Source organism: Camarhynchus parvulus, chromosome 2, assembly GCF_901933205.1.
Source record: "Camarhynchus parvulus chromosome 2, STF_HiC, whole genome shotgun sequence".
NCBI classification, from domain to species: domain Eukaryota; kingdom Metazoa; phylum Chordata; class Aves; order Passeriformes; family Thraupidae; genus Camarhynchus; species Camarhynchus parvulus.
This window is the reverse complement of record NC_044572.1, coordinates 6,603,225-6,628,746: the sequence shown is the minus strand read 5'-3', so window position 1 is coordinate 6,628,746 and position 25,522 is coordinate 6,603,225. Positions and strand designations below refer to the sequence as shown.

Here is a 25,522-nt window from a genome sequence, read left to right as displayed (position 1 = left end):
TATGAGAAAAGCTGCAGAGTGATGTAGGAAAATGTGTCAGGAAAGCACCAAGAGCGGAATCTTTTCTCATCATGGACACCATGTGCTGTTTCTCCTTGACCTCCCATTCAGGTCTTCAGCACATGAAGCACAGAACCATCTTGTTCTTCCTTTCCTTCCCTAATTTCCTCTTTGCTTCTGCATTTTTTCCCTTTATTATTTTTTTTCTTTAGTTAAGGGACTACGAGATCAGAGCAGGTCCCTTTCTTCTAATTGTCAAGATTATTCACGGTTAATGCCTGACAAGAATGGAAAGAGGAGGCAACAGGCAGCTGTCTTCCTAAATGCAGTGAACTGGAAAAAATAGTTGCAGTTCAAGTATTTATGGCAGAGATCTTTTGCCTGGTGTGAATGTCACCTTTTTTTAGTCATATATATGCAAGGGAGAACCCTGCAAGTCCTTCTCAGATAAGGCCATTAGCTGGGGGTTTTGAGTTCTGATTCTGTTTTGTTTTATTCTTCCTTGAGGACATGGTTTTTGAAGAGACTTGGCCAATAAAAAGTGGGGAAAAACATAAAAAATGCAAAACACAGTGGCTCAAAGTAGCTGAAGTGTGGAGATGACTTAGTAAGCCTCAGTGTGATCCTTGTGTTGAATCCCCTTCAGATTGTTTGCTCCTGTGCTGCAGCAGCTCAAGTGTTTTCATTACATTATGGCAAAATCTTCTTTTGTTTCCTGCAGTTCTGCTATTTCACTGTGGCTGAAGTTGTGTTTTGCAGCAAATGCTGGCTTTTCTCTGCAAATACATTGGGATCCAGTGTCTCATTTATGTAAGACAAACTCATAAGTATTGGACAGCACTTTTATTGGCACTATGAGCCATCTGAAGGGTAACATTTCCAGTCTCCTACAGTCCTTCCTTAGAGTTGTGTGTCTTGGTTTCTTAATTCCCTCATCACTTACCTAACCACATTTTCCAGGACTGAGGTGTATCATCTTCTGCTTTTACCTTGTGTTTCTAAACTTTGGGTGCTTCTTAAATGAAATGTCTCGCCAGAGAGAGGTTGTCTTTGACCGAGCACCCAGGAATAGCACTTAATAATGGGTTTGTATGTGCATCATGGTGGTATCACAGAGACTACTGGGAATTTTGGTTTCCTCCCTGGCATGCTTTCTCTGCTGTTCTCTCACTTTCTCTCTCCCTCTCTCCTTTTTTTTTAAGTGACATTTCATTATTTGCACGTTTGCTGGGTTGTCCATCTGCTGTTGTAATAAACACTCTGCCAGTCACTGCTGTCTGGTTCGTGGTGTGAAGGAGCTGACAAACCAGGCTGGGGTATTTTCTGGATCCCCCATCGAAGGGAGGAATGATGGATCTGACTCCACGTTCTCAGAAGGCTAATTTATTATTTTATGATCTGTATTATAGTAAAGAATACTATACTAAACTATACTAAAGAATAGAGAAAGGATACAGAAAGAAGGCTAAAAAGATAGTAATGAAAACTCATGACTCTTTCCAGAGTCCCAACACAGCCTGACTGTGATTGGTCATTAAGTCAAAACAATTCACATGAAACCAATGAAACAATCACCTGTTGGTAAACAATGTCCAAACCCTTCCAAAGCAGCAAAACACAAGAGAAGCAAATCAGGTAATTATTGCTTTCCTTTTTCTCTGAGTCTTCTCTGCTTCCCAGGAGCAAAGAGATTTTTCAGAAAATATGACAGTGACACCAGGCTGCTGTGTGCTTGGGGATCCTGGTCAGGCTTTGTCATCTGATGAAGTGGGGAGCAGCACCCTCCACCACAGCATTTCCACACAGCCCTGAGCTCTCTGCTCCTTACAAACATGATGGGGCTGCACGCAGGAGGGATTCCATCCCACCCAGGCTCTCTGTGCCCAGCTCATCTGCAAAGACTGAATCACTGATGAGATACAGTGGGGTTTCCTGGCAGCAGAGCACAAGGCTTGAAAGAAACCTTCATTTTTTCTGTAAACAGCATAGGAATGTGTTCTAGTGATTTAAGTCTGAGATTGAGAACAACACAAAAACAATCCATGCTCTCTTCTAAGTTTTTTTGATGGATCTTGTCTACAACCCCAGAAACAAACAAACAAAACAAAAAAAAGTGAATTTGCTGTAGACTGCTGGAGATTAATTCCTGTCAGGATCAGTTAAGAATTTCAGAAATTAAGAAGAGTGTGCTGGATGCTGCCAGTATCTCATGATCAGGATCACTCAGGAAGAAGAGGTTGGAAGACAGCTGTTTTCAGGGAAATATCAAAGACTTATTTGTTTCATGGCTCTCCTTAATCGCTTCCCTGTAAAATTCATACTTTTAGCAGCTTTTTCTGCCCAAGTGGTGGCAATCCAAGCTGGAGGACCTGTGGTGAGAACAGTGGCTTCAGCAGCTCTTTGAGTAGACCACGTCCCCTTCTTATTGCAGCTGAAAGAAATCCCTTTGAATTGCACATAGGCTGTGTTTCTTCTGCCAAGCTTTCATATGTGAGGTTGTTTTTACACAGAACATTGAACAATCACCTGATGGATGGGGATTTTCACATACTGAGATCTGGGTTAGATTTCAGTCAGCCATTGCTCCCTAACCTTTTAGATTGTACCTCTTTGGGACTGAATATTTTCCATCTGTTCCAGGCATGTCATTTAGGGGGACTTACCTTCTGTTATTTCAAGTCTGATTCTGTATCCACCTTGAAGTGCCCACAGCTGGTCCTGCACAGTCACCCAATAACCCCTGCACTGTGCTGCCTCTGGAATCTTCATACTGTGGGCAAAATCATAGAATCATTAAGGGGGGAAAGGCCTCTAAGATCAAAGAGTTCACTGCAAACCTGCCATCTCCACCATTTCCTCTTGTTCTCTTGCTTGTTTGGGGAGAAGAGACCAACCCCCTCCTGGCTGCAACCTCCTTTCAGGGAGTTGTGGAGTGTGATAAGGTCTCCACTGAGCCTCTTTTTCTCCAGGCTAAACTTCCCCAGCTCCCTCAGCTGCTCCTTACAGGACTTGTATTCCAGACCCTTCACCATCCCCCTTGCCCTTTTCTGGACACTCCCCAGCCCCTCAATATCTGTCTTGTAGTGAGGGGCTCAGAACTGAGCACGGGATTCAAGGTACAACCTCACCAATCAAGTCTCTATATCTTATTTCTACCCTCTCAAACTGTCCAGACCCACATATTTGTTTTTTTTTTTAATACAAATAGCCTTAAAAGTAATAGCAAACAGATAAATTGTAATAGCCTTGTGCAGTACAAAGCTGTCTTGCACAAATCCAACCAGCTTTGTACATCTGTTCCTGCCTACTCCCATTGAGTCATACTGAGACTTAGTCACCAGCATCCTCAGTCTCACAGTACAACTTATATATTTCTCTCCAAAACACATGCTACAGTCTAGATGGCATGGGGGAGTGAGAAAAGCAAAGCAATGAGCAACCTACTCCTAAAGGAATAAAGGAATGTAGCAAGTCTTATTATACTTTACTATAGCTGGTACATCAAAACAACAATAACAAAGGGACAGAAATGCCTGGGTATGTCAGTTTTGAATCTTTCCTTGTGCAATAATAGGCTGATTTGTTATAAATCCCCAAAGGCTTCTAGATAGGATTGTTCTCAGAGAAAGAGAATTTTCTATTCAAGCAGAGCTACCAAGCTATGCCCTCTATTCCACAGAGATCAGACTGTGGATTCTGCTCACAGGCTATTAGCATATGTAGCATATTTGCTGTTCAGAGAGTTTCACATAGGCTTGTAATAGGTACAAATTCAAGGTTGATCTAAAAAAATCTGCTGGTGTGCAGAATGCAATGAAAGAAACTGTTCACAGCTGATGTTAATAAAAATCCTAACCTTCTTTGTCCTTGCTAGGATACTTGAAGTGCTCATAGCCCAGTAATATCAGCAGAGGAGGAGATTTTGTTAAGGTGTGATGCTGAGGAGTGCAGCTTTTATCAATCTTTTGTGAGATCAGAGCTCTTGTCAACACACAGCTTAATTCCACTGTATGTCGTTTTCTTTGTTTATTTTATTAAAGGAGCTGTCTCCCCATATTGAAAACTGCCTTAGTAAAGTGTCACCTTCTGCTTGAGTTATGTTGTAAAAAGAAACTGTAATGTCTGGCAGGCATTTCACATCCTTAAATTTGGTGCAATCCTAGCACATATATAGAACTCAGTGAGGCAGAAAAATAATGCCTCAGAGGTGACACCATCCCTAGTCAGGACTGCGTGATGCTGCCCACACCAGGACTCTGAATTTGTTAACAGCTCAGGAGCCCAGACTTTCAGCAGAGGTTGGTTATGGGGCTACCATGAAGCTCTTCTGATCTGTGTCACCCCTGAAACGTGGCCAAAGAGTTGACCATGTTTATGGGGACCCACCAGTGTGGGCACAGATTTCACACCCCTGTGTTGCTCACAGTCATTCCTCATGTTTCAATACACAGTTGCAAAAGATGCAAGCAGGGAGCTGTTTGTGAAATACACTTTTGATACCCAGCCCTGAAATTTTGGACCACTGTTGAGTGGGGCCATAAAAAGGTCCTACTGCCACCCAAAATACAGTGGAAATTGGTCTCTGGCCTGTCAGCCCCAGCCCTTGCTGGCTCTTTGGCTTCAGCCCTTGCAGAGAAGCTTTATCAGCCTGGCTGCCAAAGTAGCCTTGAAACTAAACAATAATAAAAGAAGAATCCTGTTTATCCTGTGTTGTTTACTGGATTCAAGGCTTTAGCGGTGTGTTATTTAAGTATGCAGCCTCTGCAGCAGAATTGCTGGAAGCCAATTTCTTACACCAAGGTCTCCAACTGCAGCAACCTCCAGACCAGTGTGTCTGGGCAAGCCTTCTTGGCAGGAATTCTCCCAGTAAGGAAAGAAACACTGAAACTGGCTGGAAAAGGTGAAAAATTGTTTGGCTAACCAGATCTTGCTCCTATGTATGTCAACCAATAGATTTCCTTTCTGCATCCTCAAATGTGATTTTCTTTCCTATTCTCCAAACCAATTCTGAAAAAAGTTTCTTTGTTTTCCCAGGATAACAAAGAGCAGTAATTTTATTCTTACTTCTTTTCACATAATCCCAAATATTCTGATATAAGAGATGTCAGAGGAAAAGGGGCTGGAATTAAGAAGTATCATCCTCTAGATGTAGGGGTAACCCAGACCAGAATCATGCTAGAGTTAGTCTCACCTTTGGAGGAGAAATTCACATGAAGAATCTGTTACCTTCCAGATATCTGTTGTTAGCCCCGAGGAAATAGGGAAAGAAGTGGTAGAGAAAATAAGTGCAAATGCAGACAGAATAATCCTGCTTGCACTGGAAACTCACCTGTTGAGTTTTGGGAGATTTCCCTCCCCAGGAAGGAGCCTGATTGCTGACAGGAGCACTGAGCCATGGCTCTGCCGTGTCACAGCTCTGCTGTCCTTCAGGAAAAGCTCTGCTGCCCCTGGGGCTGTGTTCCTCAGTGAATATAACAGGAGCTGCCATGACAACCTCTGTAAATAAAAGTGGATTGAAAACAAAATAAATCTGAGGCAGCTTTGTGGCTGTAAAGTAGATCTAAAGTGGTCAAGAGGTCCTTTTTTCTAACAGGATGGTAGAAGTGATATCTGCCAGTCAGATGGAGCACAGTGGTGGAAGGATTGATGAAGGAGCACAAGCATGATAGGAAAGCCAATGAAACTTCCAAATCAGGCTTTTCATATTCATAATTCCAGGTTAGCAGCACTAGGACCTGCCTTTGCTCTGTACAGGGGTGATCACAGACTGAGGTCTCTGCAGAAGTTGTCTGTCCAAGGATGCAGGACTGATGGACACAGGGCTCAATGCCATTCTGCAGCCAGGGCTCTGCAATCTGAAGGACTCTTCCTCCTACCAGGACATCACTGTGTGCCTTTGATGGAGTTTTAAATGTCACTGCAGACCCATGTGGCTGTCCAGGGAGCTGTTTCCAAGTGGAGCAAAGCAGAGCTGGAGAGCAGCAAAGCTGTCTAAGAACAGCTTCAGTCCCCAGTCCCTGGCAGAACAAGCATTCTGTGTGTATCTGTTGGCATCAGATCAGAGAGTCACAACTGTGACAAGGGCAAGGGCTGCACCATTGGTCTGTCAAGAGTTCTGTGGTATTTTGCAACACTTTTGGAGCAGTTTGGTTTTTTGTTTTTGTTTGGGGTTTTTTTTTAAGAGTTACTGTATGATCAACTGCATCATCACATGTGTTTCTGGTTAAAGAGGAACACAAGAAAGAAATTGTTATTTATCTGTATTCTGCGGAAATATTCATGAAGGTGAAATAACCACCTAATATTTCCTTGCTTAACCAACAGATTGGAATTGAGAGAGCAGCATTTGTAGCCTGGTATTTGATATATGTATTTTTTCCCTTCTGTGAATGGATACCTTCATATATAGAATCCCATGAAAGACTGAAAAATTGTTAGGTAGCAGTTACAATTATAGACTTTTTCACAGGACTAAAAGTACAATTATTACCCACTTTGAAATGTTCAGCAGTGCTATATTAACAAAAAAAAAAGGTCTCATACTGCCCAGAAAGCTCCAGCTTCAGTTATTTTGGCTTACAGGCAGAGATTTGTTCTGGATATAAAGACAGATGAAGTCACAATACCTCCATGGTATCTGAGAGTTATAAATCAGAATAGAGTCATCATCTGGGTTTCATGATACTGCTAGACTTCAGACTTTAATATATATGTGGCTTTAAATTTGGAATTGTAACTGAGAACTGAAATTTAGCTTCTAGAAAAATAGTTGTATCTACCTACCCTCTCCAGGTTTTGAAGATTTTTGCTCAAATAAGATATTTTGGTTTCATTCCTGGAAGTTACAGATTTCTGAACAGGTTTTTCAACCCTGATTAGTAGATATGTGTCCCCTTCAACCCAGTTTCTGCCATCCAGTCTCCAGCCTTCCTAAATAGCTGCTTTCCTTCCTGGAAATTACACCAGGGAGTAATATACTGCTACTAATATGTGGAGCTCAAAAGAGGTTATTTTCTTGATTTATTCCATGGAAAATTACTTAGCACACATCAGATTCCAGCTTCTGCCCTACTGAAGATGGGTAGAGGAAAATGTTGGCAAATCCTTTGGCTAAATTAAACACAAGGGGATATGGTTTTGTATAACTTTCATTAGGCTCTTAAATATCTTCACAGAGATGGTGAAATAATTTTTATATGGAGTAAGTAATTTTAATCTTAATTTTAATCTCTTCCTTTGGTTTTGAGATGTTTCCTTATGTTTTATTTGCAAACAAAGATGATGTGAAACACAGATGCCCAGGCAAGAGGGAGATGTTACATAGTTGAGCTTTGCAGATAGTTCCCATCGAAAGTGCATAGATAGGGTTGGGAGCAGACAGAATTTACATTTGTTTGGGACCCAGTGATTTGGGACCAGCTTGGCCAAGCCAGACTCCTGCTTTTTTTTTTTTTTCCCTTTTCAACTTGGCATGAATTACTCCCATGTGTTTCAGTTCCAGTAATTCAATATTTTGTTCCTTATTTTTGTTGCTTGTTATGTAACCAGAGTATTTTCAAACACTGCTAAGGATTATGCCCAAGTTATACACAATTTTTGAGCATATTTTGACTTTAGTATGATTACACAAAGCAATGTGATTAGACCTGTGGCTGCTCTGAATTCTGAAGACAAGCAAGCCCTGCAGACTTCACGGATGGTGCTAATTTTTAATTAAGCTCTGTTTGATCACAAATTAGGTTTACGTGAAATTGCTATTTATTTATATTTGGAACTCTTTTAAATGGATGCAGATGTGGTGGTTGAGAAGCACTGAATCATTGCATGGAAAGGGTGATGCCTCTCATCTGGGAGGTTCTGTTTTGGAGAGGTATTCCTGACATTTAAAACAAAATTTAGGACCCAAGACTCAGCTCTTCAGCACACAGTATTAGGCAATCTCATGCTTCTGGTCACAGAATTGCTCATTATGTACTTTTCTGATCAAACAGATACTAAACTTGACACTAACATAATTTCCTTATGCATGTAGAAAGGAGCTCTAAAAACCCTGTGGCTGGAACATGAAGTATCATAAACAGAACAGACGGCAGGAGGTGGAATATAATTGCAGTTTGTTTTTGTTAGTTAAAAATGAGCATGTGTGCTTTTCTTATGCCTTTATTGTCTTCAGTCCTGCAGAATTGGGTGCTCCTCTCCCATTTGTGCAGGTGAATCAGTTATTTCCTCCTGAGCACCATGTCAATTTTCTCTGTCTTTTTTTAGAAGTTATGTATTTCTCAGAATGTTGACATACTTTCATTCAGGTTGTGTTTATTGCCATAAATATGCTTTAAGATCATGCATCCCACTAAGGACAAGACAGGCATTTGCTGAGCAAGTGGATGTGTTTAAACTATAATTTACTTACAATTTAAATTTATAAGTTTATTATAACTTATAATAAACTATAATACCAATTTTTCTATGGGATTTCAGTACCTCCCCTTGAAAGTTTTAACACAGGACTGTTGACTTTGGCTGTGCAGGTGGGTTTTTGATGGTGATGTGATGCAAGTGCTGCTGAGGTCTCCCTGTTCACTTGTGACTTACATCTGACATTTTTTCCCAGCCCAGGAGAACCAGCAGAGTCCGTGGTATTGCTTGCCAGCAATTGCTGTGGGTGAAGCAGTGGGCACTCTGAAAATAGACCTGTGGGCTTCAGTCATGGGGTTCTCTGATGGAAGGAAGAAGGCATTAATAAAATACATCCCCTTTTCTTCTCTGTCCTTGCAGGATCTCAGCTCATTTGCCATGCCATTCCTGGACGGTGATGTGGACAGCACAGACAAAAATGCTCCTCGCAAGGTAGGATTTATCCCAGCTTCCCCTTCTTTGCAGGGCTTGAATCCCTTGTGGTGCACACAATTTGTTAGGCTTAAAAAAGTCTGGGGTTTTCATCTTCCCTGCCATACATTAACCTGTTGAGAGTGGTGCACTAAGGCAAACCCAGTGGCTTTTGCAGACCTTACCATGACAGTGCCTGAGCAGTATAACCTGTAAAGGATAACCTGTGAAGGATGCAAGCTGCTGGTGGTATTGCTGTAAATACTGCAGATGCTGTGTAACACAGCTGTAAATCAGTGAGGTGATGTTGCATAGCTGTATTCTCAGGAATATCTTTACCTTACAAGATCTGAGGTGTTGCTGCAGAAATATACACTGCTCAAGAAGGAATCTGTGGCTGTTAGAAGGTTTTCCTGGAATTGCCTCCTGATGGCTGCTCTTTCTCTATGAGGGTTTTAACTGTTCATTGTCCTTGATCTCTCTGTCCTTGGCACTGGAAAAATGAACTGCCTTCATTTGCTGAAGCCATACTGGTAGAGCCTTCTCATGAACAAAGTAGAGAGTCTCCTCCTCAATGTGGGATTAACTCAAGGTTATCCTTCTGGGATACATTACAATGTAATGTAATAGAACTTTTGCAATATGATGACAACAAGGTAGGAATTGCTGATCCTGGGGAGCTCTTGTAGGTGCCAGGGAAGCTAAAATATACAGTGCTACCAAAAGGTGCCTGTTTGGAGGGTTTGAATGAAGGGAACAATGTGATGTTTTTGGAAAGGATAGTCATGCTGGAAGAAGGCAGGGGTTTCTGGCTAAAACTTGATTTTTCCATTTGTCACCTTCTTTTCACAAAGAAAGGTGAGAAAGATGCATGAATCTCAGCCATGAGGAAATAATGTGCCAAGGCCTGATGTGCAGAATTACATGAAATCATTTAATGACTTCCACTCTACTGTTCCTGAATCCTGTTATTTTCTTCTAACTGATCTCAGGACTGTTTTTTTCTAAAAGCACAGAATCCTTGAGGTTGGAAAAGACCTCTGAGATTATTGAGTCCAACCTTAGATCACCACCTGGCCTTTGGTGCGTTCATGTCTTGGGAGAACTGGAAGGACGTTTCAGTAGTTGCCTCTTTTTTTGTAGAATTGCTAAATGCTGGAGCAAGTTCTCCTTATGGAAGTGCAACTGACTTTGCAGTAATCACAGAGCTGGGGCTAAATATCTGAAGTTCTATTTCTAGCTGACCCTTTTGACTGTGTAAGACCTAGTGTTTTTTCCTACTATTATACTTGAGCGCTGTTCAACACATGAAACAAGATGGTGAGAAGGGAGCTGGTAGTGCCCCACTTCTGATTAAAGAAAAGAGATAATCTTTTAAAATCCATTGCCACACAATGGATTGACATCCAATATGTCATTTTCCTCAATGAGAAGGATGGGATTTTTGCTGGTAGTGAATGATGAGTAGCATCAGACTGCAGAATTTATTTAATTCTAACTAAAACATTGCCAGTCCCTACTGCTGATACATAAAAAAGTCCCCAAATTACTCTTCAAGGAGGAAGGTTTTTCTTCGCTCCAGTTTGAAAGCACTGTATGGTTTGTAACTTTTGTCTATTAAAAGTCAGTATTTCATCAGTAGTTTGGCTTTTTGCATTCACTCATCATGCTGGAGACAGGCAATTCATCAGAGATGTCTCTCTTCCTGCACTTAACTCTTCTGTCACCTGGGCTATAGATCAAGAGTAGTTCACAACCCATTTTTCCAATCTGCCATTAATTTAATTCTCTGTTCTTTTTGAAGGGCTTTTAGAAACTGAATTAATGTTTTTCACAGAAACTCTCAGCAGTTTACCATGCAAGTGTCTCTCAATCATTATCCTGTGACAACAACCCTCATTACACAGCTAGGAAATTCAAGTCTAGAATTTGTTCATCTTCACATAGAAATTTTTTGGCAGCAGTGGTAAAGTGACACACATTTCCTGAAGTTCAGCCTTAATCACTTCTCATTAATATGTCTACTATTGTAAATGATGTATTCTTCTTTCCTTTATGACTAATGGCAGGAAGAGGATAGAGATAGTTTTCACCCTATTGTTTTGAAGATGGAGAATATAATGCTGTGAAGGAAGGAGAAACGTTTGGCCTGGTGTGGTGGAGAAAGGTGCCTGGGACAGATATTTTTACCCTTCTTATTGCCAGAAAAATGCCTTAACACTTATGTGGGTGGCTTTGTCTGAAGCAACTGGTATTGCCATGCCCCATTTCCGGGGTTCTCCAGAAATGGCTTGTATCCTTCCTGCACAGAGGGTCATTAAAGACAGAAATACAGACAGTGACAACTGAGAGCTGAAAAGCAATCAGATTTACTGCATTTCCTCAGCCTGGGAAAAGACAGTGGAAGAGGGGAAGTTTAGAGACCTGGAAAATCGTGAGTGATTGGGAGCATCATTCAGAAAATAATTCTGGTACAGTGTGGCAGGGCAGCAGTCAGGGATGAGTGCCCCTCTGCACTCAAATGGCTCTTTCAGTTTTAGAGGTCTTCACACCTTGAATGTTTATAGATCTTTCATCTCAAATGGAGGTTAAAGGATAAGGTGTGGAAATTACAGGAAACTGACAGCCATTACTTTTAGCTTAAAGCCCAGGGTTGTGAATGATCAAAAAGAAAAAAATTACACAGGAAACTTTTTTATGAGGAATCAGCTAGCAAATTATAGATGGAGGAGGGAGGAGGTGGGAGAAAAGATGTTTGAAGAATAATATTGATCCATTTCTTTATGGCAATAATGGAATTGTCACAAAAATATAGACAAAAGCTTTGAAAAGAAGTGTGCATTAAAATTCTTTCCTCTGTGTGGGGACAAAGCTGGGGAGATGTTTATCTTAGATTACAAAGGTGGCTCTATCCTATTAATAGCTTAAGTGTCTTTAAAGCACAAGCTGTTAAAGTAAGATATTTTAAAATTAAATCCAAACAACTCTGATGAAACACTCTTGAATGAAGTGGCAGAGCTTTCTCTGCCAAGTGTTGATTGTGAATAAATCATGGAGCAGAGATGCAGTTTCAAAAGACTGCAAAAAAGGCAATTACTGTGTTAATATTTATGATGTTTGCAATTAGGATAATGTACAGGTTTGTCAAACATTAGTCCTGAGCAAAACAATGACATAGCTAATGTTGGGTAGTTAATGATGCTGTTATAATAGACTCATTTGGATTGAAATTAATTGTAAATGGCTCTTATTGAACAAATGTGGGGGTTTAAATGAACTATAAATTGGGTTGACGAATGTCATAGCGTTGGTGTCATGTATACAGAAAAGTAGCACAAGTCATTTTTATTTAAGGAACTGGAATGAGACTGAATAAACATGGAGCCTAGTAAATGAATAAAAACCTGGCTGCTAAAATAAATGGAGACTCACCAGTGGAAAATTTTGTTTCTAGGCAGACAAAACATTCTGCTGCTGTACTATATCATACCTTATCAGTGGTTTGAAGGATAGACAGACTCATTACTGGTACAATTTGTGGCTCATACAAAAATGAGAAGGGAGAGAGGGGTAAATTCTGAGCAAGAGACTCTGATGCAGAATGGCATAAGTCACTTAAAACACATTTGCAAACAAACAGCCCACCTCCATTTGGCCAACTTGTGATCAGTTACACCTAGGAGCATTTAATACAGACTTTTTGGGAAGTCTTTCACAAAGCCTGGGTTAGATTTTGAGAATAGCTGTAGGTAGTCTGCTGTTTGCGGATTCTGGATGAGACTCAGTGGTTAAAGGATTAGTTTGGGTTCAATGAACAAATGTGCAATGTGCAAATGGAGGAATGGAGTGAAAATAGAGGTTTTGTTCTGACTGTTTAGCGCTAACTCACTGTTCTGCTATCAGCAATGCAGGGAAGTGTTGGTGAACTAGAATCAGACTATTGCAGGAGTGACTCCAATATTGAAAGATTCCAAGGGGTGTTTATCCTTCTACTGGTCCCAGAATTCTTTTTGTTTTGTTCAGTGACTCATGGGAATGGCACGAGCAACCCCTGGATAACGGAGGGGAAGAGAAAAAAATCAGCCCCTCCTTCTTCATTCACTGGCAAATAAATCTCCTTTGGATTTACCTTTAGTTGTCCATTTTTAATGAGCAGTGAAGATGGGGAGAAAGTCCTGGATAGTTCCACAGCCTTGGCATAGGGCACCTGCAGTGGATGCAGGGAGCTTCAGGGCAAGGTTATGTGTAACAACCACTGCACTGTGATGTGCACAGCTCCTCCCCATCCTCTCCTTTGGAATAAATGTACTTAGGGATTAGGAATTGGACAGGGACTAGCCCTGCTCTTTCCTTTCCTAATGCCTGCTTTCTGTCTTTGAGCAGCCCTGCTCAGTGCTGGAAACCTTCCCTGCCCATGTGTGCAGCAGGGCAGAGCTCTCAGAGCCTGCCAGAGCAGCCAGCCCCATCCCATTGTATTTTAATCTGGGAAAGTGTCATTGTACTTTAGTTTTGGGAAGTGACATCTGTGACCCTGTAAAACACGGTGCCATCTCAATTGGTACAGCTCATGCAGAAGGAAGGGGACCAGTGGTGCTGAATGTGACACTGGGAGAGCAAGGCCTTCATTACCTTTCAGTCTAATGAAGTCAGCTCTTGTGTCTCTGTGAGCTCTTTTATTCCAGCAGAATGAGAGAATCATCCAATTAACTTTATCAAAGGGCTTTTTTTCTTGGGATTCAGTGGAAAGGCAGGAAACAAGTGCAGACATCTAGCTGGTGTATTGTCTCTAATTGTGTTTACTGTCCCTGTCAAGGATGGTGGGAGGTAATTCCTTTTCTGTTCTTTGCCTTTCAAAAAATTTTTAAGTGAAGAGGCAAAATAAAGGTCAAATAACTCACTGTTGTAAAATCAAACAGAACTCCATAGTGCTCCATAAATTTCCTCTCTGTTCAGGGTTGAAGAAAAACAGAACAGAGCTCAGGAGCATTTTATAATTTTCACTTAAATTCAAAAGTTTTTTGAAAGGCTGTTTAGATTGAGCCCATTTGTATTTGACAGAATATTTTTCAGCTTGTTTTGAGAAATGAAGCTAAATTCACCCCAAACTGAACCAGAGAGAGATTTATCAGAGAGAGCATCCTCTGGGGAGATCCTCAGTCAAGGAGAGCAGAGAGGATGGCTGTGAAGAGGTGCTGGGCACAGGCAGTGCCTGGATTTCTCTGCCTGGCCATGCTCATGGTCTTCTCAGCAGAGCTCATGAGGTCCTGATTTTTCTGGGCGTGCAGCTTTGGCAGGACACTTCTCTAAAGTTCAGTGCTCCTTAAATTCTATGTTAGGACCAGAATTTTCTTCTTATTGAGGACTTTATCAGGCAAAAAAAAGAATGATCAGATTTCCAATGTAAAGCAAAGGAATAAAAATAACAATGATGGGAAAATTTCTGCCTGTGGCAGGGCTGATATGGGTGGTGTGAGGATGATGAGAGACCAGTTTGTGGTGAAGTATGAATAGTTTGCTATCTTAGCCCATTGCACTGGGGGTTGTCATATGGTAATGAGTAAGTGTAGTGCACTTAATTATTTCTTGTGAAATAAGATGAAGAATTGCAAGCCAGGTAAGAAAATAGATGAAAGAAAAGATTGATATTGGAAGGATGAGTGCTGGATGAAGGGACAGAACTGCTGGGGTTTCCCCAGTGTCATTCCTGGGTCTTTGCCAGTAAAGCTGAGACAAAAAATAAAATCACAGCAACCAAATTCGTTGTAGATGCAAAGGAAATTGTTCTTTTTTTAATCATAGGGAGGGATCTTCTAGAGAAAGACCTGGATGACCTTCAGGGTGGATAATTCTTGACAACACAAGTTACAAGGTTGTTCACTTGATGTATGTTAACCAGAGCAACAAGTAAAGGAGGTCGGGGAATGTTCTCTTGGTCTGAAGAGGAAAGGTTTGGGCACAATCCTGTTGCAGAGCCAAACTCTAAGCTAGGAGAAAGCAAGAAGAGATTAAGAAGAGTGAAAGATTCCATCACCCAGGTGAAATGACAGGGGCAGCTTTCACAGTCTTATTCCTTGTGGTGAAATCTTCCAGAGCTGCTTGACTTGGGATGAGTGCCCCACCATCACTTTATGTTTCTCTCAAAAAATGGAATGCTAAATCTGCTAGGTGCCAAACAGTGTAAGACATGTCTTGTTTTGTTGCTTTGTTTTCAACAGTGGATAGTTCTGGATGTATTTTCAAAACATGCCTATGATCACTTAGTGTGTAAAACTGGACAAAATCTCTCCCTGGTCCCCAGCTGAGGATCCTTTTGTGCTGCAAAGCATGAAAACTGATAACAACTTAGAGCATTTCAGGAAATTTTTTTTCTCAGTGCTGTGTGAGATAACCAGTTTAGCCTTGAACAAGTGCAGTTGGTCCCTAGAACCAGCACATCTGATGTAGAACAGGGCTCTGCTCTGTTGCTTCACCTCCCTTGGTGAGCACGTTGCTCTAGGCTGAGGGTAGGTTTACACTGGCACTGGCACCAAGCTGCTGATTTAGCCTGGTTCCAGCTCCTCTGCTCTCTGCAGGCATAAGGTCAGGGGCTGACATTTCTCTCCAGCATAACCAGTTTCAAGATTTAAGGAGTCCAGTGTTGGGCAGGGAGTTCAAAGATCCTATTTAGGGTTTGCACAAAGCCAACATGAGAAATGTTTTGTGGTTGGTTGGTTGGTTGGTTTGGGGGTTTTTGGTTGGTTGGTTTCTTGTGGTTTTTTTTTGTTTTGTTTTGTTTTTTGTTGGGTTTTTTCCTTTTTCAGGGGGGAATTTGGTTTTTGTTTGCATTTGTTGGGTTTTTTAAATAGCTGAACAGTCATAGCACTTAGAAGAATTTTTCAATTTTTTTATTAGATGTTATTTGTGCATTGATTAGTATTGTACTTGCATTGTGTGTTTGGATTCCTTATCACCAAGAAGGCAGATTGTCTGTTTGGGATAACATGAGCCACAGCCCCATGTGCATTTCTATTGGTTTTTAGGTGTGTTCCATATTTCTGCCCATTCTCTCTTTACAGCTTCTCCTGGATCAACACAAAGTGATTCACAGTGTTTACTAATGTGAGAAACCAGGGTGTAATACTTTTATTTTGCTACTAAAGCTTAGCTGGGGGAATAGTTATCTTTCCAAAGCACATGTGGGAGTTTTCAGCCCACCTGCCTATCATAGCTTTAGGGAATGAGTCCAAAAAGCATTCAAAACAGGCTGATGAATGGTCTAGCTGTGTAACCTGCCTCTAGCATCACTGCTAGAGTTATCACACCAAGTCTGCATGGGCTGATGGGGTTTATTCCACAGCAAAGATTCTTCTGCATTCCCAGCTGAAGCATGAAAATGAGTGTTGCCTTATGACTTTTGGATATGCTGTGATAACTATTGCTGCTGATTTTACTTGCAGAAGTACCTAATACTCTTTTAAAACTTGCAATCCATTAGCCACAAATTATATTCTAAGCAAGCAATCCTGTTGTAATTCCCCAAGCAAAATCACAAGTGTTTGCCCACCGTGATGGTGGGTGTAACCTGTGCATAATTAACAGGCTGGGGAAGAATTCAATGCAGTAATTTCCTTTAATTTGGTAGCATGCACATGTGTATTTAGCAGTGTGGCCCTGGTGCTCTGACAATTAATTAATTCATCTGCCTGGCACGCTGGAGAGAAAGCAACTGGTTGTGATTGCAGTAAATAAAAACACCCTGCTGCTTCTGCTCAGAATTAGAGAACAATTTGTTTTTGTGTCTGGCTTGCATGTACAAGGCAACACTGACCTTTTTTACAAATTGTTGTTTGACATTTTACATCTCTAAAATTGCTTTAGTGTGTAGGGACACAGCAGTTGTTTTGAAGTGTCTCCTATCAGTGTGTCATTTTAACCAAACAAGCATGCAAAAAAAAGTTAAGGGGAAGCATTAAGGGTAGTGCCAGAATGAGGTCCTTGGCTTTACAAATGTCGTGGCTTGTCACTTTAGGAAAAAATATAATGAACTTGCCATCCTGGAAACACACCCAAACTACAGTAGCAGTAGCAGATTTGTATCATGATTAAAATAAGCTAGAAAATGTTCTTACTCCTGACTTTGAGGCAGTAGATTTGGCAGCAGACCTAGTTAAATTGCAATGCAGAAGGAGGTGCCATTGTGCTACTTGGCTGTTTCTTGAACTGTGTAGTTGTGAAGAGAACAAGGCATAAGTAGTCTCAGATGATTTAAACATGATATTTTAGTAAAGTTAATGAGCTTTTATGAGAAAGCTATCACTTTGGGACTGTTTTACCCATGACAAAAGTGCAATTTGTTTATTAATTTCCTATAGTGTGGTTATTATTCCTGGTCTCAGTTGAGGGACTGTGCCCTATTATTCTTGCTAAATACTCACTGGGAGACAGTCTGAGTGCTGGAAGACTTAGAATGGGAATAAAGGAGATACAGTCCTCATGGCAGAATAGATTTATAATTTAGAATGAGTTTTCAAGATTACACATAGAATCCATGACAGAGCTAGGAGGCAAACCTGAGCCTCAGGCAACTGTGTTAAGCACGAAACACTGCTTTTTTCTTCTCTTGTGGAGACTGTCCAGAGTCTGTTGTTGCTTTTGGTAGTTGCTATTGCTTCAGTTAGAATTGATTTATCTTTTTCAAGAACTTGCCCTTGAGGGCAGCTGCTCCCCTAATTCATCTGTAAAAGGACAGGTATATGTTTGAGACATTTTTGCCCACACTGTCAAAAACAGGAATGTAGTTATAAAAAAAGTTGTTCTGTCTCTTGTCAGACATCTCTGTGCTGTGCAGAGGAACACAGAGCAGAATTCATCATCTAACCAGGGCTGTGCTGGCACAAGTCTGTGCCCCTCTCATGACCCACACTATTTGTGTCCATCTCCCAGACTAGGTGCCACTTGCCCTTTGGGTTAGAAACCTTCCCAAAAGGGAGATTGCAGAAAGGCCTGCAGAGATTACAGTTTCACACATCAGGACCTGCTCCAGCTCTGTCCCATCCCAAGTGGAAAGAGGAGCTGGTCCAAAGTGTGTGTGCAGGACACAGAAAGGTCTGCAAGAAGGGGGACCCTGGGTTACGGAGGGAGCAGCTATTTGGCCATTATGCTGCTTGTGCATATTTCTACGTGTGTTTTGGAGCTGTGAATAAACTTTGTTTTGAAAAGAGAGTTATTTGCATGAGTTTTAAACTTTGCTGACAATTTTTAGTTGGGTTCATACACACAAGCCCTTCACGAACCCAAAGTAGAGCATATGTACCTATGAGGTTTCCTTTCATCTCAATCATCCTAATGAAAGATGCCATTTTTCCCTAAAATGACTCCCATGGCAGCAATGCCTTTACCTAACTGGATTGACACACATCAGGAGGCATCTTCACAGTCCTGCTCCATCCCTCCTGGTTTGTGCTGAGTAACTGGGCAGAGAGGAGCAGGCGTGCAGGGGGCTGTGGGCACGTGCACCTTGGCCTTGGCTTAAGCATTCCCTGGTGACCTGGAACCCACTGCTGCCTTCTGCCAGGAACAGAGCCCTCATTCATGAGAAATGCCCCCAGCTAAAACAGCAGCCTCATACCCACAGAACTACTTTGTGCTTCCAGAAGGAAATAAACTCTACATATAGCCCAGGCACGTGGAAATCCCACAGAGATTTTGGGTCCCCTTCTGTTAATTGTATGGGGAGGAGAATTTAATCTTAGTTCCTTTTTTTGCTGTTTGTTTTTCTGGGTTCTTTTCTCCCCCTCGCTGGGCAAGCCTGCACAGTGCAGAGCTGTGCTGTGCACAGATATTTACACTGCTGGAAAGGCAGCACAGGTCCCAAAAGGGATCCAGCTGTTAGAAAGGTCATTTCCCAGCTCAGGTAATTAGCAGGAACGTCATCACTCTAAAATGGCTCCTCTATTTTTGGGATAGGAGTTGCAATCCCACAGTTGTGGCTGTGGCCAGCGTCATGGAGGCCTGTCAGGCACTTGGGGACTTGTGTGCTGCGCTGAGTCACATCATGGGATGGAGATTTAAGAGCTGTGGGTGGGCGCTTAAATTCATGGGGAAGACTTTGGGGCACTGTGTTTCCTTAACCCCGATCATTCATTGCCTTAAATAAATTCATTGCTAGGCACCTTTCGTTTGTCTGAGGAAGGAAAAGGGGTTTGTGACAGATAAAAGCAGTAGACAAATTCCTGCATTATATGTGTGATAATAAAATGTATGCACACCTTGAAATGTTTTTGTGAAATTCAGGGTACCTTTAGGAGCAAGGGGCAGCATGAGGCCAGAGAGGTGGCACACACACACCTGGGTGTCAGTGGAGGCAGGTGCTGGGGAAGGTGAGCTCTGGCTAATCCACCACCCCAACAAACAGGAGTTGGCTCTGTTGAGACAAATTCAGAGATCCTGGAAACCTGAACTAAACTGAATTAATGGAAATTTTTCTTTTTTTCTCCCTTCTCTCCTCCTCAGGTGGATGAAAGCTACTCAGCTGGCAGTCCTTCCAAAGGCCTTTTCTCCAAGGGGCTCCAGAACCGACCTTCCAGCCCCGTTTCTGCCCCTGTGAGATCCAAGCACAGTCCTGGCTCACCCAAAACAGTGTTCCCCTTCCCCTACCAGGAGTCTCCCCCACGCTCCCCACGCCGAATGAGCTTCAGTGGCATCTTCAGGTCCTCCTCCAAAGAGTCTTCCCCCAATTCTAACCCGTCTACCTCTCCTGGGGGCATCAAGTTTTTCTCCAGATCAAGAAAAAGTAAGAAATTGCTCATGTTATTTCAGGAAGATACACGGTACCTCTGGGCTTGGCCCATGCTTTACCTGCTGTAGTGAAGTAAGTGCAGATGAGGCATGTGCTAATTGTTCATTATCTCTTTCTCTGACCATGTCTTGTGGGTTTCTGACGTGCTGGCCTTTAGGTGTGACTTCTGCAGGGCCATGGACACCTCAGGGGCACCTCAGGGTTGAGGATGGAAATCACACTCCTGTGCTTTGTTTAGAAATCCTTTGTCCCCGTTAGTGGGAGTTTTCTGGGTGGTTTCAGCAATGTCAGTGCCAAGACTTGAGAACAGCTGGGAACATTCATGGGATGTGTGGTGGAGGTGGGCACTGACATGATGTCACTCAGGAGTTACAGGTTCTGTAGACCCCAAAGGCAATTTCAGCTGTGCTCTTTAATTGGTATTTATTTGCCCTGTTGTAGGAAGGGCAGGCAACCTTTGCTGGATGGAAATAAATTTAATTTGTTTCCAGTCAAATGACCATTAAGGGGATATTTGAGCTCCTCTGCAGGAACATGAAAGGCATAGCAAACCTCCTTGGCTCAGAGCACTTGCTATATACAGCTTTATAGTGGTTAAAGATTTTAGCTCTTCAGCAGCCTGGGTGCTATTAACACACGGCTAGAACTCAGAAATGAGCGGAATTGAAAATGTGCTTCAATTTTAAAACTTTTTTACTGAACAAAGTTTCCCAGTGCTGGTCAACAAACCAAACCTGGTCTGCGTGAGGGTTTGGTGGCCGTGGGAAAGGAGCAGGGTTAAAGGGGAAAGAGAGGAATAATGTCTTGCTGGATTGTGAGATCACAGAGAGTTTTCAGTCTGTAAACAAAAGAAATAATGAAAAATTGTTGGCAAATCTTCTGTGACAGTGTAGGTACAGAACTGGTCATGCGTATACCTGTGTTGGGCTATGTGTTTCCTGCAATGTATTGATAATTTTCAGTGATTTTAAATAGTAGAGAGGGAGCTTCTCATTTTTCTTTATGAGAATTTATCCTAAAATCATTGGCTTTAATCAGAACAAGTTATTTCATAATGACTTGTCCACAAGAACACAGCAATACAAACCCATACAGGATTTTTCTCTTGGTTTATCAGAAGTGCTGCTGAAGGTTAATTGAAATGGTATCTTTTCCACTCTTTGCTTCTCTCTTAAACACCATCAGGAGATTGAAAGTAGGAGTCAGTGTTTCTGAAGGACTCAGAGAAAGCTCTAAATATCTATTCAAGGACATTTGTTCATCCCTGCTTGAAGTTCAAGTATGCTTTTTACACTCCTCTCTCGTTAAAACTTCACAATATTTAAAATCCATTTCAGCTCTTCTTGCTAGTCCACATAGGTTCAAATATGGCCTTTCAATTTTGGCAGTATTCTGCTGATGGAGTGAGCAGAGAAGGGCTCTCTGCTGCATGAATAGCAGCAATTTAGACTGCAGAGCAAAACCATCCTGGGACCTTGTAATCAACTTCTCTAAGCAGCCAGCACTATTTAAGTCCTAGCTAGGTACAACAGAATATTAAATAAAGGAATCTTCCAGGAGTCAGCAAAATCCTTTTGATAAGGTCACATCAGTGCCTCAGGAGCAGGCTTGGAATGGGGCCATGCTGTATTTGAGCTAACAGAAAATATCCATGGCCCTACTGCTCTGGGAGCCTTGTGGGAATTGCACTGGGCTTGGGTGCTCGTGGTCTTTTGTTGTTAAGGTAAGAGAGACAGCCCCTGGGAAAGGGTGTGCTGATTTTAACTGGTGTTTAAGTTGATAACTCTTCTCTTCCCACAGCTTTTTGCAAAACAGGACATTTATTATCCTTTCACAGCATTTAGCTCTCTTACAGTGAGTCTAATGCAGACACCTACCCTTCACTGCCACATTAAAGTGGATTTTATCCAGAATGTGCTAAACAGGGGCAGCAGTGAATGGCACTCTTAGAGTTTACTATATTTAATTAACTTTGATAGGATTTTATTTAACAAAACCCTTTCAGGACTTCTGGAAAAGTATAAGTTAGCATTTCTGCTGTATTATTATATTTTTACAAGCAATACTTCTGCATTCTGCTACTTTGCAAATAGAGTAACCCCATGTACTACAGAAAAGTAAGTCAACTGGTTATGTGCTACTCAAAACAAGGTCTCTGTGGCTTGAACAGCATTTCCTTAGAGACAAGACTCCTCAGACACTCCTCAGACCAGATAATTCAGACTTCTGCAGAGGTGCTGTGCTGAAGAGCTCTGAGAAAATCTAAACCAGCACGTGGCTCCACATTTCTAGAAGTGGTTAAATGCTTCACTGCTCAAAATTGTCACAACCTATGTGATTAAAATCCCATTTTCTCAAACAGCTTGGGATGCCTGTGTTGAAAGTGAATGGGACTCAGGTTGTTTTATCAGTTCTCAGACTGTGAGTGCATTGAGATCAGCTGTGTTTGCTGCCTTTACATCCCTGCTGGTGCTGGATTAATTGCATTAAAATGCAAATTAACAGATTGCACTCTGAGGATCACCAGCAGGTCAAGGGAGGTCATCCTCCCCCTCTGCTTGGCACCAGTGAGACACATCAGCAGTGCTGGGTCCAGCTGTGGCTCCCCAGTACAAGATGGGGACATACTGGTCCAGCAAAGGCCGTGGCACTGGGGCTGCAGCCCCACAGTGGTGTAGGGGGAGGAAGAAAAAGGAGGAGAAGAATTTTGTGCTGTTTTCGGATTCTTAATGGGGTTAGGACAAAACAGTGCCAGCCCCTCCAGGGATGCCCAGAGAAAGTGCAGGAGTCAGGAGGGAAGTGCCAGGAATGTGTAGGGAAAATGTTCTTGGAGGGGCTGGTGTGGCAGCAGGGCTCCAGAGGGGCTGTGAAATTGCTGCCCTGGCAGATTTTAATAAATTGACTGGACTAGGCTCTGAGCAGCCCAGTTTAAAGTTGCTTTGAGCAGGGATCAGACCAGAGATCTGCAGATGTCCCTCCCAGCTGCGGCTCTTCTGGGAAACTCTGCACTGGAGTCTTCCCTTTGGGTTATAGGAAATCTGTGTTTTATCCAGGCCATCAGCAATTAAAAAAAAAAAAGCAGATAAAAGTTCACAGGGACCTGGAGTTTGTTTTTGTCCCCCACTTTATCTGAAAGGAGCCTGTGCTGCACTCCTTTCCTGTCATCATGAGAAGTGTGTGGGGGAAAGTAGGTGCAGTCCTTGTTTTAAATAACATACCCCATCTTCCCTCCACTTCCTCCTCCCACACATTGTTCAAAACATAGACTAACCTGTTACTCTGCATATTGCTTGTTTTTCTTGGAAGCAACTTCTTCCTAGCTTGTTTTCATTTTGAAGACTATGTGTGGTATTTGCAGCACTTGCTTTCCCATGTAGTTGCTCTTTTCCCAGCTAAGTTATTTTGCCTTTTGAATATACACAGTTTAGGAAGGGCTAAGGTAGGACAATGGTAAAACAGAAAGTGATTTACAGATGTGAAACTTAAAATATTTTTCACTTCAGGATGGGAGTTTAAAGGTTTTGCTCATCTTCAGTATTTTACCGTTGGTTTTGGCACTATCCAGAATTCATCTTTGTGCCTTTTCCCTCTGGTTACCCCAGTTCAGTATCTGATCATAACCCCACAGCTCTGATCTGACAAAAGATTTACCTTGAAAGAAAAAAAATACCTTCCCACAACATGTACTTGGCTGCCAGCCACTTCAGGTAGCTCACAAGTAACAGCAGTAAACTGCTGCTTGGGGCTTCACATTCAGCCTCCCACCTTTGCAAAAAATCCACCTCTGGCCCCTCTGGGAGAGTCTCTTTTTGGGTGAGGTGTGTGCTTGGCCACTGGTGCAGCCCCTTCACTTTGAGAAGTTCACTGCAGAAAAATCCAAGACAGCTCTTTGTGTGCTGAGTTTCTGTACAAGTCCTCTGAAATGTAATCATCAAATTTATTTAATTTTTCATTTCTTTTTTATCAGAGAATTTCTTTGCAACAGCACTGTTAGACTGACAGCTGAAAACTGAATATGGATTGGGGGTGAATTAAGCCTGGCTTTGAGGGGGTGCAGAGGACTTTCTGGTGCTGTTCCCTGCACTGTGATGCTTGGTAAATGCATCCCCTCAGTGATGCCCACCTTGCACCTCCCAGAGATTTCTGCAAGTGGAGATTGGCTCCAGCAGCTGGACCCAGAGCTGGCTTCAGCCTGCAACAATCCAGCACTGTGTGTGCATATCAAAGGACAGGAAAGGTGGTTGGGATTTATTGGGATGCAGTGGAAAATGTTGGAGCTGGGTGTGACATCAAAGCAGAGAATAAGAGATGGATACCACCCTGGTTTTGGCTGGGATAGAGTTAATTTTCCTTCTAGTGGCTGGTACAGTGCTGTGGTTTGGATTCAGTATGAGAATAATGTTGGTAACTCCACTGGATTTGTGTGGCCAGGTTTTGGTAGTGGGGGGACCACAGGAGTGGCTTCTGGAAGCTTCTCCCATGTCCAACAGAGCCAGTGACAGATGGCTCCAAGAAGGACGCACTGCTGGACAAGGCTGAGCCCTCAGTAGCAGTGGTAGCACCTCTGGAATAACATATTTAAGAAAAATATTAAGGGAAAATATCCTGCACAATTGAGGATGTACAGCTCAGTACCACCAGCAGCAGTGTGGGCACATGAGCAGCCATGGAACATTAAAATAATTACATTTTAATTGGATGTGAGTGCATTAGTGTGACCTGTAGCTTGCTCTAGGCTTCTACAGAGCTAACACTGATTTCACAGATTTTCTTCAGGGACAACAGGAGCAAAGGGTGAGTGAAGAGTGCAAGTTGAAGGGCTGTGAAAATTGATTTTAAAATTGGCATTGCGGAACTGCTTCCCAGTTTGTTTTAGCTCAAAACTGCAGGAACTGCTCTCATGAGGCACAAGTTGGGACCTGTTGCTCCCAAGACATGATTGAGTCCTGGCTGCAGTGGGCAGAGATTTCCCATGTGTGTCACTTTTGTGAGAGGTGCAATGCCAAGAGAAAGCAGTGACACATCTCAGGAAAGCAAACTGAGGTGATCCAAAGTAAACACAGGAGCGTGACCTGGGAAGAAACACAATGCAGATGTCACTTTTCTTGCATGAGCTGTGTCTGCACAGCCAAAACATGTGCAAATAAATGAGAACAGCTTTATTTCACTGAGTGGCTATGAGGGAGCTACCCCTGCAGGTAGGCTAAAATCAAGTACCCTGAATATTTTATTAGAAGTAAGTGTTTGTATGAAATTTAATTCATTAAAATGTACCTTTTTTGATAGATCTGAGTGCCTCATTTGAATGAAATCAGAGCATTTTCCAGTGCTGCTTCCCCTTCTGAAACAATTGCTTCAAGTGACAAACAGCAATACTCATGACACATTAATGCTGCTGTCAGTTTTACCAGTAAAGGAATCAATTAAAAAGTTTCCATTGACCTAAAGGCTTGGGTTGAGGTGAATGGGATCAAAAGATAAATTTAGCTCAGAATTAAAAGTTGCTTATGGAACATTGAATTGATAATTACACAGCTTTGAAACACCTTGATGCTGGTGGTCAGATTTGGATCACAGTGAATTTTCACTGCACTTGAGAAAGGAAATGTTTTTCAATATAAAGTTTTAGTGTTCTGCTTCCTCTTAATACTTTTTTCTCCTTCTGGTATTCAATTCTATTAACTGTGGTGCCTGAAGCAATCCATAAGGAGGACTCCTGGTGCTCACATAATTATGGTCCAGATGGTATTTTGTTCAAAAGACTATGAGAAGCAAGGCAGAGTGGCTGTCATTTACCTTATTCATTCTAATAATTTATTTTCTTGTAGAACACCTCGGGGTTAGATGGTGCCCTCTGTGAGAAAAGCCTATGGCTGTACTAATTTTTACCCATAGATGGAGCAAGTAGCTCTCATTTGC

At 42.1% G+C, this 25,522-nt stretch overlaps 1 protein-coding gene across 2 annotated transcripts in view; it reads left to right on the top strand.

Moving 5' to 3' along the window:
• The window catches only part of PRKAG2 (protein kinase AMP-activated non-catalytic subunit gamma 2), a 182,427-nt gene that overhangs the window by 57,079 nt on the left and 99,826 nt on the right, over positions 1-25,522 (top strand). For both annotated transcript variants that reach the window (XM_030968488.1, XM_030968498.1), the window contains exons 2-3: positions 8,776-8,847; positions 19,318-19,597. In XM_030968488.1, the coding sequence (XP_030824348.1) occupies positions 8,776-8,847; positions 19,318-19,597 (352 nt within the window). The remainder of the gene's footprint in view (positions 1-8,775; positions 8,848-19,317; positions 19,598-25,522) is intronic.